The 15,137-nt window shown below is 33.0% G+C and overlaps 1 protein-coding gene across 1 annotated transcript in view; it reads right to left on the reverse strand.

The window, feature by feature from the left end:
* The window catches only part of LOC118748827 (homeobox protein ARX-like), a gene marked incomplete at its 3' end in the record, with an annotated part of 242,045 nt that overhangs the window by 177,681 nt on the left and 49,227 nt on the right, over positions 1-15,137 (reverse strand). Inside the window, 1 exon segment of the mRNA XM_036483530.1 lies at positions 12,211-12,419. Coding sequence (XP_036339423.1) covers positions 12,211-12,419 — 209 coding nt within the window.

A 15,137-nucleotide genomic window follows, 5' to 3' on the forward strand; every position in this document is an offset into this window, starting at 1 on the left:
GCTCGGAAACACCGTAAGAATTTCCTTAATGAAATAACGAGCTCATTTTTTTCGTTCACAGCAAATGCGCTTTTGTGTTTTTGCTAGCATGAAGCCATTCCCTATAGTATTCTTGCAATTTTTGCTTTTCGCTTGACAATGCGAAAATCCATTATGGACACAAAAAAAAACGTTCAAGTGCTTGGTTAGCTGGCTGGCTGGTTGATTAACCATTTACTTATTTACGGCCCACACCCGTAAAATATTCCACAAAACTCGTAATATTGTGCCTCCGTCACCCATTTATTTGGCTGTGTTCCCCGCTCTTTCTACCTTTTTCGCGCTTTTTCACTCTATATATGTATATATATAATCTGCCTCACTCTCACACTACTAAGTGCCCACTTCATAACTGTTGATTTTTTCCCAACTTTTATTTTATTTTTATACCTTTCATGAGCATGAAATGGTATTATAACTTTGGTCCGATGTTTGTAAGTACCAGAACAAAAAGAGATAGACCCATGAAAATGTATACTTATATGATCAGAACGTCGAGCTGAGTTGATTTAGCCATGTCCGTCTGTCCGTCTGTCCGTCTGTCTGTCTGTTTGTATGCAATCTAGTCTCTCAGTTTTCGAGATATCCGGATCAAATTTGGTAGGTGGGTGTATTTTTATAATGTATTAATCATTTGTCGGAACCGGAAGAATCGGACCACTATAACATATAGCTCCCATACAACTGATTGTTCAGATATGAGATTTTTCATTATAACTTCTCCATTTATGCAGCTACGAACATGAAATTTTGCAATACTTGCACCCATTATCAACAGAATACTTACAGTGAAAATTACAAAGATCGGGTCACTATAACCTATAGCTCCCATACAACTGATTGTTCAGATATAAAATTTTGCGTTATAACTCCTCCATTTATATAGCTAGAAACATGAAATTCCGCACTGTTTTCAATAATTATCAACAGAAAACTTACAGTGAAAATTAAAAAGATCGCGTAACTATAACCTATAGCTCCCATACAACTGATTGTTCAGATATGAGATTTTTCGTTATAATTCATCCATTTATGTAGCTAGGACCATGAAATTTCGCGCTGTTTTCACTCATTATCAACAGAAGACTTACAGCGAAAATAACAAAGATCGGGTCACTATAACCTGCAGCCCCCATACAACTGATTGTTCAGATATGAGGTCTTTTAACATAACTCCTCCATTTATGCAGCTAGGAACATGAAATTTCGCACCATTTTCACTCGTTATTAACAGAATACTTACAGCGGAAATAACAAGGATCGGATGACTACAACATATATCTCCCATACATCTGATTGTTCGGATATGGGATTTTACTGTAAAACTCCTTTATTTGAACAGCTAAAACCGATAAATTTCGTAAGATATTTTATAAATAATAATACAAAGTCTACTGAGAAAATCGTCAAAATCTATGCTTTATAAGCTTTATCTCCTATAGCACTGATTGTTCAGATACCAGTTTTTGCGATATATCTCCTTTATGTACGAAACTAAATCCAATAAATTGTGTTACCAGTTTACATACCGATCACATAGCAATGAAAATCACTTAGATTGGTGCCATATAAAGTATATCTTCCATACCTCTGATTGTTTAGATGCGATTTTTTATATAAGTATGTAACTCCTCTATCGATGTATGCAGATGTATTCAAAAGCAGTAATCTGTCAAAGTAAAATTTGCAGATGTTCATTAAAGGTATGAAGCCTTCGGCATAGCCGAAGACAGCGCTGCTCTTACTTGTTATTTTTACATTTTGGTTTTTTGCTTCAGCCTCTTCAATGGCTGTGAAATTGCCTATTAAATATGGGCGGAATTTCATGCATATCGATGCAAGCGAGAAATTGCATGAGTGTATACGAGTATGTGCATGTAAGTGCCTGCAGCAGTTTTTATTGTTCATGTGCATGAGTAGTATATATGTACATATATGTTATGTAGTTATATATTGGTATTCGCATGCCACATCCTCAACAGAGACTTCGTAATTACCATTCACACCCTTAAATGAGAGCAAAACAATGTCAGCCAACCACTCAATGCACAATTTGCATTTTGCCAGACGAAATAAAATTTAAAAATTAAAATAAATAAATGAGTTTTTTTTTAGTAAAACGTTGATTCGATAAAATTTTTAAACTATAGAAATTTCATCCTTTAGCGCTCTTGGGATTTAAGCTCCAGTTAAACCTTTATTTTTGTTTTATCTCTTCAAATCTGGCTAAGGCAAAAAAAAAGGAATATCGCAGAGCCCTCGCTTTCCTGAAACGCTTGGTGATTTTTCGTGTTTTTTCGAATCTTTTAATTTTCGAGGGATCTTTGTGGAACCCTTTAACATTTTTTCAAGGCTTTTCGGAAAAGCGGTTTACTTTTCGGCAAACTTATGGATTTTGTTTTGTCCGCGATTTTCTCGGGTTCGGGAGTTTTTCGAAATTTTTTTACCAACCATTTTGCTATTGCATTTTGGAATTTTTAGGCCTTTTTTCGAAAGTTTTTGGTATTTTTCGTGATATAATTTTAGAGACTTTTGAACAGTTTTGGATATTTTCGAAAGTTTTTGGTATTTTTCATGTTTTATAACTCGGGATTTTGTCAGCATTGTCGAGTTTGCTTTTTGGGGTTTTCGTAATTTTTTCGAAACTTTTCAGAATTTTTCGGATTTTCGGGAAGTTTTTTGATCCAAAATTATTTTCGTTTTAATATGAACTTTGCTAATAAATAAATATATTCTTCGTGGTATAGGAGTTTTTGGTATACATATTTCGTGTTTTATAACTTGGGTTATTGCCAGTTTTTCCGAGTTTGTTTTTCGAATTTTTGTTTGGTTTTTCGTATTTTATCCCTCAGGATCTTGTCAGCATTGTCAAGTTTATTTCACGGTCTTGTTCGCAATTTTTCTGGGACTTTTCAGAACTTCTTGTTATTTTTCGGATTTTTTAGGAAGTTTTTAGGTCCACCAAATTTTTTTGTTATCTGAACTTTGATTTCTATATATGTCTGCAAATTGTACTTATCGGAATTTTCGTAAATTTTGGGGTTATTTTCGTAACAATTTTGATGTTACATTTTGGGGATATTCTGGAATTTTTCAGCTGCTCTTTTTATAACGATTTCTTTATAGTCTTCGTGTTATACTTCTATGAACTTTTGCACAGTTTTGTATACTTTCGAAAGTTTTTAGTATATTTTCTATTTTACAATAATAACAACAGATGGGCGCGTACACATATGGTAGTGTTTGGCCAAGCTTCTCCTCCAATTAGTAGCGTGCGCTTTGATGTTGTCATAGTTTTATGCCGACTCCGAACGGCGATTGTATTTTTATGAGAAGCTGTTTTTCCTGGGGGCGACCGCTGTTAAGAAAAAATCTTTTTCTATATTTTTTGTTTGCAATGTATGTCGCATTGACCAGGGTTTGAACCCAGGCCCTGCGGAGTGGTAGCGCGCACTGTCAACTACTACACCACAGTTGCCGCGTTATTTAATATCTCGGGTTATTGCCAGATTTTTCGAGTTGCTTTATCGAAATTTTTTCTGGATTTTGGTATTACTTATCTATACTCTTTTTTTGAACAGATGATCGAAAAGATTTACGCCACTTATATTATATATTTATATTATTAATTAATTAAACTAAAAAGTGGTTAACGCCTCTGACTTTGCATGTCGATTACGCAGGTTCGATCCCTGCTGAAGTCTAGAAAAAGGGAGTCTGATGAGGAGATGTGGTGATCTCCGAAATAGCTGCTATAACTTCTACGGTTAGAATTTGTTGCTTCTTCAATTTTTCCTAATAAACAATCGTGGTACAAAGCTCAATAAAAATATTAAAAATTAAACTAAAAAGTTCAAAATAAAATAATGTAAAAAAATTTTTTTTTTAAACAAGCTTTTATTTAACAGGTACAATCAAAGGAATAAAATAAAATGGTGTAACAAAGGATTTTTTAGCAAGAAACTTTTGTAAAAAACTGCACTTAAATGAATAAAATAAAATGAGTTAAGCTTTCGTTAAAGTTGCTAAAAGCCAAATGGTGAAAGGATTTACTCAAACTCGAATGAAAATTACTAACAATTTGTAGTGATTTACTTCGTTAAAAAAAAGCTTATATGTATGCATTTATGTAACTGCCGGTTGGCTATTCGCGTTACAAAATTTTTAAAAATCACACATCACTTCAAACTTTAAAGTAAATCAATTCAAATTGTTGGTGGTTGTTTTATTAACTTTAACGAAAGCTTAACTTACTTTATTTTCTTCATTTTAGTGCAATTTTAAAAAAGTTTCTTGCTAAAAACCTTTTTTTACATTATTTTATTGTATACCTTTGATTGTACATCTATACATATAATAAAATTGTAACAGGTCGATGTCTGTACATTATAGATATTAAAGAAAAATTAATGTGGGGGGGTCTTTTTTAAAGCACCAGAAGCCAAATCAACCATTTTTAGAATTTTTGTCTGTCTGTCTGTCTGTCTGTCTGTCTGTCTGTATGTTTGTTCGCGCATCACTCGAAAACGAATGCATGGATTTGAATGCAGTTTTCACCGATGCATTGCTAGAGGTCTAACTTAAAATTTAGGAAGAAAAAAAATTAGAGAGTTGCCACCTGTTTGAAAATTGGAGTTTAAGTAAATTGATAAGAAAAAATTAATATTACAATATGGGCGTCAAAAGAAAGAGAATGAAGAAGGCTTACAGCCAAAAATATTTTTTTAGAGTTGCCACCTGTTTAAAAATTTACATTAAATTTAATTTATAAGATAAGTTGAATATTGCAATATGGGTATCAAACTGAAAGGGTTTAGGAAATTATATTGCCGAAAATATTTTTAGGGGGGGCTGCCACCTGTTTGAAAAATTGTATTGTATTAAATTGATAAAATAAATGAAATCTATATCTACATCTATAAATCTATACATATAATAAAATTGTAACAGGTCGATGTCTGTACATTATAGATATTAAAGAAAAATTAATGTGGGGGGGTCTTTATTAGAGCACCAGAAGCAAAATCAACCATTTTTAGATTTTTTGTCTGTCTGTCTGTTTGTCTGTCTGTATGTTTGTTCGCGCATCACTCGAAAACGAATGCATGGATTTGAATGCAGTTTCCACCGAAGTATTGCTAGAGGTCTAACTTAAAATATAGGAAGAAAAAAATTAGAGAGTTGCCACCTGTTTGAAAATCGGAGTTTAAGTAAATTGATAAGAAAAAATGAATATTGCAATATGGGCATCAAAAGAACGAGGCTAAAGAAGGCTTACAGCCAAAAATATTTTTTAGAGGCGGCACCTGTTTGAAAATTTACATTTAATTTAATTTATGAGATAAATTGAATATTGCAATATGGGTATCAAACTGAAGGGGTTTAGGAGATTTTATTGCCGAAAATTGTTTTAGGAAGGGCTGCCACCTGTTTGAAAAATTTTATTGTATTAAATTGATAAAATAAATGAAATCTATATCTACATCTAGATATACATATAATAAAATTGTAACAGGTCGATGTCTGTACCTTATAGATATTAAAGAAAAATTAATATGGTCGGTTTTTATTAAAGCCACAGAAGCCAAATAAACAATTCTTAGAATTTTTGAATATCTGTCTGTCTGTATATTTGTACGCGCATCAGTCGCAAGCATGGAATTGAATGCAGTTTTCACCGTTGTATCGCTAGAGATTTAGCTTCCAATATAGAAGAAAAAATTAGAGAGTTGCCTGTGTTTAAAATTTCAGTTTAGGTCAATTGATACGGTAATGTGAATACTGCAATATGGCTGTTAAATGAAAGAAATTTACAAAGGCCTACAGCTGAAAATATGTTTGTGGAAGGTTGCCACCTATTTGAAAACTTTAATTTAATATAATTGATAGCATAAATTAAATATTGCAATATTGGCATCAAACTAAAGACGATAGGAAATTTTAATCCTGAAAATATTTTTAGGGGATTTGCCAACTGATTGAAAGATTGTATTCATTGCAATTTGTAAAATAAATTAAATATTGCAATACGAATATTAAACTAAAGAGGATTAGGAAGCTTACTTTTGAAAATATTCTTGAAGCGGGTTGCCACTTATTTGAAAACTTTAATTCAGTTAAATTTACTATATAAACTAAGTGTTGCCATATGGGTATCAAACGAGAGTACTTGAGAATAATAAAATTGCAACAGGCCGATATCTGTACATAATAGATGATAAAGAAAAATTAATAGGGGGTTTATTAGATCAACAGAAGCCAAATCTAAAATTTCGGTATGTTTGTCTGTATGTTTGCAAGCGCATCACGCAAAAGCTAATGTATGGAATTAAATGCAGTTTTGCTAGAGCTCTAATTGAAAATATAGAATCCATTTTTTTTTTGTTTTAGTTTATCGTCGATCATTATTCCTAGGTATTTGAACGTATTAACTTTTTCCAGTGCGTCGTTGTTTATATTTAGAGTTAGCAACGCACCGTTCTCAAAATTTCGCCTTGATATAACCACAAACTTAATTTTTTTTTATTTCTGTTTGGAAGGGTTTTCGCTAAAAAAAATTTTAACTTTTCGTTGTTGCTGCCAAAAAAATTAAGAAATCTGAGACGTTACGTTTTACAATTTCATACAGTTCTCTTTACAATGCATTTCACTAAACTACTAAACGGCTGCATCGACTTGGTTCATATTTGGCAACACGTTGAAAATAAATATTCTGACCAAAAATTTACTCGGTATTTAGCTCGGGATATTCCTAAAATTCTTATACAGACTAAAACGTAAAAAACCAATATATCACTAAAACCAATTACGCTGGGGAACTGAAACTTAGCACTGATGCATATATTGCAAATGCATTGGGAAAGGGGGCGTGGCTCCTTCCTTCCATGCAAACTGAACTTCTCATATAGGTTATGTCTGGAACTGCTTACGCTAACGTCCTGAAATTCTACACAGCTACATATGTTATCAATACCGTAGTTATGGCGAAAAGTGATAATTATTGGAAAGGCTGGATCGATATACATTTACGTAAACGCGCAAGTATCACTCGATTGGGAACCATTTTCTCCTAGATTTATAAATCCCATTGAACTATTCTAACTTTGTCTTTAATTTTCAGTAAAGTAAAATTTTTGTGAAAATTTTGAAGAATTTTTTTAAGTTTTTCACAAAGAATGGAGCTTTGCTTTTACGAGTTTCGCTATAAACTGTCCTATCTACATACCTATTTGCATAAAATGATAGCCGTTTTCGTTGTTCGGAATAAACTCAAAAAACACTGAATAGAGGTCCGTCAGATTGTCGGAGGTTATCTTACATACATATATGGTCCAATTACATGCTACTATAAAACTCGCTAGGTGGTGCTGGAGTAGAGTTATTTATAAAAATCGTATTTATTAACCGATTTCGTTCAAATTTTAAATGTGAGCTATGTACCTGTATGATAGAAAATTCTTTTGATAAAAATTTACCCGATTAGTGCCGCTGGAGTTAAGGTAGAAATTCATAACACGTATTCATTTTATGGTAAGCAATGGTTTTGCAGAAAATAAGCCCAATGGATGGCGCTGCAGCCGAAATGTATAGAAACCCTGTGTGGTTGGTCTGCTTTGGACCTATGTTTAAGTTATACGAATTTAGTTTTCAAATGTTTAAATGAAGCATGGGGTTAAGTTTTTCTGACGCCCTCATGCACGATCATGCGGTCTTGCATCTACCCTGAAATCAGTTCATAAATTTTACCACGAATTGTAAAAGTGGTGAATTAACAAGGAAAGATCACCGTAGGTATATCAACTGCTTCATTTGAAAGATACTTAAGAGATCACACTACTCATTTAGCTATGTACCGGAAAACTTTTCATCCTATGGGACAGCGAGGATTCTTGGCCTTCCTATAAAGAAAATGCACTTCTGTGCTCTTGAGTTTCCCTATAAGAACTTTTATTGGCATACGTAAGATCATACAAAAAGATTACGCATGATTGGCAGAGATCTCACAGGTGAAAATAAGACCATCAGTAAAGCTCATGACACCAAAAGGGATTGGTATTCCATATGGTATCACAGCGTTACTACTATTTGCCTATGTGTGAGGAGGATACTGCGCCTTAGTGGTTTCAACTTAAATCAAAAACTTTGACTTTACAGACTTATTTTGTTTTTAAACGCTCTTTTGCATTGGCTAACGCAAAAGCTCTTATTAGGCGCCGCGAAGTAAGCGGGCATTGGCTAGTGTTAAATAAAAACTTGTATTTAAAATTTTTTTTTTGCATTTTATTAGTGTTATTAATGGAGTTCACTTTTGGCGTTTTAACAAATTCGTAGAAAGCATATCATTAAAAAATAGTTTTGCACTTGAATTATCAACAACTTACCAATGCACTATGGTCTGGCGACTATCATTTGCTGGCCAAAAGTCGAGAAGTAACCAAATTGGTTTGAAACTTCGTATTCGGGAGTTTTTCAGGTCGCTGATTTTGAATATGATTCCGATTTTTAAATTCATAATGACGGATCTAATATGGCGACCGAATTTTATAATTTTTTCCTTTCCACCAAAAGCTAATATACGAAGGGGGTTTTCGGGATCGCTGATTTCGAATCAGATGTAAGATCTTTGATATTCAAAATGGCGGAGCCAATATGGCGAACAAATTCTCATATAAATGAGGGATTTTCGAGATCACTGATTTCGAATCCGATGTAAGATTTTTGATATTCAAAATGGCGCATCCAATAAGGTGCCCAAATTGTATAATTTTTTTCATTTTCACCATTTCATTGGATCCATTTTTAAGGACTTTTTCTTAGTTTCTTTCGAGGGATTTTCATAAACTGTTCTCAAAGTTACAGATAAATCCACTTGGCCTCTTTTTTAGCAGCTGTGGAAGTAGCACGACGCTTAATCCTTAATCCTACGTTATTTTCCTGATTTCATGCTAACTCCACAGTTTGTCTTCTTTGGGACCGGTCCGACTTTTGAATATAAGAGGTTTGCGGCCCATTGGCGGAATTAAGTTTTCTTATTATTGATTTTGATTCAAGCCGATTCGCATTTTGAATTAAAAATATTCGCGCTGTCGATGCCATTTCTCCCATTTTTCACATATTTTCTTGCATACCATTCTTCATTTTTCCTTTATGTAGGTGTTATATTCTTCGGATGTATTCCCTTTAATAATATTTCCCAAAATAAAGTTTAAAACGGCGGCCTCTTTTGCATCTTTGTTGACTGCTTCTTTCCAAACATCGAAAAGCACAGCAAAACATACGTAGAAGTTTTCTAAGAAAAAAACACATTTTACAAAAAATGCAAAAAAGTGCAACATGATGCCCACAAACTCTAAATTGAACGTTTTCAATGCCTACGAAGTTTGAAGACCGCCAAATGAAGTCAATTTTTTATAGCTCCACTTAAATTGAGAATTATAGTTCATTTTGAAAAGTAGTTTCATTTTTACCTAGCAAGCTATGTTCAAGATTTTTTTTGTTCATCACACAAATATTATCTTTGTTTTTAATTTCCATTCGTTTTTTTTTTTATTAACTTTATTACTCGAAGAAATATTTCAATTCGAACTACAAGAACTCTGACTACGAAGGAAAAATTATGTAAACTTTTTGTAGATATGTCAACTTTATTAGCTGATATCCTAACGGGAAAACAATTTAAGAAACAACTGAGTATGCACTTTTTTGCTCTGGGTAATTAGTTTAGTAATGGGGTGAAAAAATCGACTTATCGATACTTTAAAAAATGAATTTTGGCCAATCAATAGCAGTTCCCAGACCGTAGCGCAATGGTCAATTTAATGCAAAAAACGATTTAATTTTTTAATCACTAAAATGCTTTTGACTTCCTTGTTCAGATGCGTTTAAACGAATATGTACCGGTTTTTAGTAAAATATTTACAGTACCATGATTTAAATATTACAACAACGAAAACAAATTGCTGCTTACAATATAAACTGCCGATAGCTTGACGAACAATATGTGTTAGAATTTGTTGTGAGTAAAAAATCCATTGAGAATGGAGAGAGAAGGTAATGTGTGCCACTGTATTGAACTCTCGATTAAGGTTTCGAAATTTTCGATAAGGCAATAACACAAATCCGCCAAATCTATGCAATTATCTAACGCGATTTTTCACATATCGAAATCACTACAGGCTTTTAAAATCGAATTTTTATCAACAAAAATTTCACAGGGCCACACACTTTTATTGAGCCAACCGAGAGAACCAATGCAGGAACGTAATATCACAACAAATGCAAATATTCAACTAAATTGGGGAGTGTAAATGAGAATGCAGTCAAGGGGCAGTTGAAAAAATGCGAACAAATTATGAAATAAATATAAAGGCGTTTTTTTATATAAATATACCTACACATACACGTGTATGTGTACAAATGCACTTTTGCAATGGCAACAGGATGTGGAAGAGGTGTGAAAGATCAGCGCAGAAAAATCCAAACAAGCAAAATTTCAAAATGAGCTCAAGCGATTGTTGACAGAAAGAAGGACGAGCAAAAAAAACCGAGACAAAAAATAATTTGAGGTATAAATAAAACAATGCTTTTAAGCTCAGAAGGGATGTGTGAAAAAATTTGTATTTTTGTTTTTTTTGCAAATACATACATACTATACATGTGTATGTGGAGTGCGAATGAAGCCGGAGCGTAGACAATGGGATGAGGCAATCGAAAAGGATTTAGTTCATAGCTGCAAGCAATTCTATGTAGGTTTTTAGAAGCCTGATTTAAAAGCCTATGCTCGTAATTTTTGTGCTTATGAGTGTACATTCATATAAGAATTCACTATAAAAACCTATATTCAAATAAGCAATGTTTGTTTGTATGTAATTTGGCGTTGCGCGTGGAAGTTTATTGTCTGCAAAGTAAATTAGTTAAAGCCTGTATTCAAAGAAAAGTATCAAATTACTTGATTGTTTTGTCTTTTTGTTTGAAGAAATAAAAAAAATGAATGCTTCACTTTGAGATACTCTTGCCTAGAATATAGAATAGAACAGCCTGACGAAAAACGTTCAAAAATTATGCTTAGTTGCAACTGGTAGTGGCCTCAATGCATTGTTAAATACCCAGCGAATCGAAGAAAGAAAGGCCTGAATTGTAAAATTAGTACACGTGAATTTAAAAAGTCTTTCGCAAGACAAATGAAAGAGATACTTGGTTCGAAAGACTTTTGTTAATCTAGCACATAAGTTTTAGAAAAAAACTTTCCTTTAATTTATTTATTTTTCTTAATTTTATTTTGTTTAGATTTTTAGATGTTATTTAAAAAAAAGAATATGTGTTTTAATTTCATTTAATTTTAAGTAACTTATTTTATCTTTTTTATTTTTTTAGCTTTATTTGCTTTTAATTTTCAGATTTTGTTGTTCAAAAAATAATTTTTCTTTTAATTTTATTTAACTTTTCCTTTTTTAATTTAATTTGTTTTTCTGTTGTTAATTTCACATTCTTTTAATTTTTAAATTTTTTTTAAAGAAAAATATGTTTTTCTTTCAATTAATTTTTAAGATCTTATTTTATTTTTTGTTTTTTTATAATTTAATTTTCTTTCCATTTTTAGATTTTGTTATAGAAATATTTAAATATTTAATATTTTTTTTTTTACTTTTAAGTATCATTTTCCACTTTTTTGATTTATTTTATTTTTCAATTCAATTTTGGATTTTATTGTTTAAAAAAAAAAAAAATATAAATACATACATACAAATATTTTTATTTATTTTTTTGTTTTATTTTCATCTTATTTTTTTAACTTTCTTTTATTTATTAGTTTTTATTGTTTTTTGAAAAGAAAGCAAATAAATATATATTTTAAATTATTTTAATTTTTAAAAACTTATTGCTAAAAGTTCAATAGCATAACGCTAATACCTCTACGTTGGCAGCTATTTCAATTAGTCTTTCGAAAGACGGTAAAGGGCTTTCAAGATAGTTGCCAGAATAGACAATTGTCTTGTGGTGAGTTGAAAGACAGTTGCCAGAATTGCCCTGTAATTGAAAGGCTTATCTTCAAAGCAAGTAACTACCGAATCAGATTCAAAAACATGCAATTAAATAGGTTCTTGAAAAAATTGCATCGTAACTGCTTGTACACAAAAATAATTCGCGTTAGAAAATTTCTATTTCACTCACCTGTATCCGATCCTCAGGTAACTCGGTTTTTAACGAGAGCATTTCGCGTGCATACACATCTGGATAGTGTGCTTCTTTGAAGGCCTCTTCGAGTTTTTCCAATTGATATGATGTGAAAATTGTGCGACTATGACGACGTTTCTTCTTCTTTTTCTTACCACCAAAACCATTTAGGCCATCGATGGTGAAATCTTTACTCGATAGTGGGCCTGAAAAATAAAGGGAAAATATATATATTTTAATTAGAATGTAACTAAAAATATTGGAGTTAAATAAATATTTAGTAATTAGAAAAAGTTCAGGAAATTCCAGATTGTTTCAATTTGTAATGGTTTGAGAATCATCTGATAGCCCAGATCATTTATTCTAGGATTTCAATGTAAGAATGCAAAGTTTTTAATAATTACTAGGCAGCTCTTCTCCGATTAATTGATACTCATCACAGCACGATATGCGGATAAGTAAAGTTAAGTACTTGTCAGGGCAAGTCCTGCATTGGAACTCAAAAAAATAGTACTAAAGGTGGTTGCATATGCAGTTAATATGCTGGTGGCTATATTGGGAGCCTTTTCCTCTACGAACACCGAAGTCAAAGTTGCCTTTAGGTACCTCGAAAATTAAAAGTTTTTGCATATACACTTCTTCCTATCTCTCCTTTTGGATGTAAAATACCTAAGGATCGTATATAATGCCACTTTTTACTGGATGATTAACGCTGAAGTGAGTAAGAAAGCATACCTGATTTCAAATTCTTAAAACAGCGATGGGCAGAGAGAGCTTTTACTCTGCACGCGCCTATACAAAATTTATAGAAAGCTTAAAAGCGCTTTGACTGCGGGCAAGCCAGCTCCTATAACCGTCTCACAAAATTACTTTAGCAGAAATTGATGTCTAAAATCAAAGCATGTTATGTGGATTTATACCAGGGAAAAGCAGAGAGAGAGCTTTTACAAACGTTCATATTAGTTCTACAGAAAGCTTCGGCGTAGACCAATGAATGATCAGTATCTTTTGAAAATAACTTGACAGCGGTTTCAACAGCGTAAAAACAGAAGCACTCAGTAGAAGCGCTGAATCTGATTTTGCAGCAGAAAATGAACTCCTTAGATCTTTTGTGCCTTTATTTTCAAGGTCCCTATACGATTTCCAACTAGAGAAGATTTGGAATTTAGGCTACTGATTTTTACTACCATTTACACCGATGGTGCAGAGATGAAAAAGGAGTAGGCGCAGATCTTTATTCATGGCGAAAAGACAGCTTTTCTAATATAGAGCCATAAGACTCTATTACGGAAAGACGATTCATTGTCTTTTTTGGCAGCCAAGCAACACTGAAAGCGTAAGGATCCAAAATAACAAACTCCAGAATTGATTGGAAGTGTCGCTTGTCGCTAGCGTCGCTGGTTCATGTCAAAGTCACCATTTTCTGGCTCGGCGGCCATCGATAATTAGAAGGCCGAAGTTTTGCAAGGAAAATATTGACGAATTTTTGAAGTGAAAGAATTCTGTGGCAAACCAGCTATACAGTAAAGGCTGCGCAAAGTTTTTCACGGGTCTCACAGAAATAACGCAAGTAGAACTAGTGGACCTCTTCGAATTTATCTTGGACAGCATATAGTTAAAAAGACACTTACAAAGGACTCTCAAAGTGGGCAAATACATATGTAACCGAGCGGAAATTGAAGGTTAGAGGCTCACTAATAGTTTCCTCGAAATTAGTTTAAAATTTTTTGGACATCGTCTTTGATGCCTGTTGAATGTTGTTTTTTTTTTGTTTTGACCAAGCAAAATTAGCCAAAACGGATTCCAAGTAGTTCATAAAAAAATTACGATTGAAATAAAATGCAGAGCAGCACACAGAAGAATTCTCAGGAAAATGTGAAATAGCTGCTATAAAGCATATAAATTCTAAAGCGGCAAAGAAAAAAGAAAAGAGGGAAGTTGGAAAACAGTCAGCGCAGAGAAGATATCGTCGCAAGGCAGCCCGCGTAAAGCGCCGCGAAGTTGTCAAGACAAAATGTAGCCATTGTGCATTGACAACTAATACCCACTTTACAAGCTGCAAATGATCAGCGCTGTCAAAAACGAAAAACTGAATGTTTACCATTTACCAATAACACTTGTCCTAAGTGCACTGCTGTCTAGCAAATTTGTTGCAACTTTTGCAATGACAACACGCAAAACATTTGCAGCAAATGCTATTTAGCGCATTTGGAAAGCTGAAGCGCCATTTAAGAGTAAAATAAACATATTTACACGCATACTGTAAGCCCATAGAAAAATACTCATGCAATCATTCAAACACCCGGAAGATGCAAATCACAACGCAACTTTGAATGCGCAAACGCATCTTCAGTGTGATTTTTTCGACAACACTTGATTCTGTTTTATTTGTAATTGGATATGCAAAAGAAAAAAAATTAAGGCAAAAATATTCACTTCTCTGGAAAATGTAGCTGCGTACTTGTGTGTATGTGCGTGTTGGGGTCTTTTCACACCGATCGGTAAACCACTCAAGTACTTTTAAGTATGTTGCATGTGTTGCAACTGTTGCACTTGCAACATTCTTTTGCATATCGAATTACGTTCCCATGCGTGGAGAGCAGCGTGCAGACTTTACTCCTCTACTCCGCTTGTCTTAAAATCAGCTCAATTTTTTACTCCCGTTCTGGTTCTATTAGAGCCGTTTTTTCGGCAGTTAACTCACGATTTTCAGTAAAACAAAACTGAGAGTTAAGTTGAAACCTACATACGATAAAAAAAAACTCACTTTACAAAATGAGTCAATACACTAATTGCGTTATTTTTTTTTTACAAAAGCGCAGAGATATGTCTTAGTATATTTAGGGTGAACAGATTTCTGCGGCCAAAAATCGGAACATTTTTAAAGCATCGAGTCCGAACAAACAATTTTGGTTTTATAATAA

This window comes from Rhagoletis pomonella, unplaced genomic scaffold, assembly GCF_013731165.1.
Source record: "Rhagoletis pomonella isolate Grant_MI unplaced genomic scaffold, Rhpom_1.0 Rhpom_scaffold_00013, whole genome shotgun sequence".
Classification (NCBI taxonomy): domain Eukaryota; kingdom Metazoa; phylum Arthropoda; class Insecta; order Diptera; family Tephritidae; genus Rhagoletis; species Rhagoletis pomonella.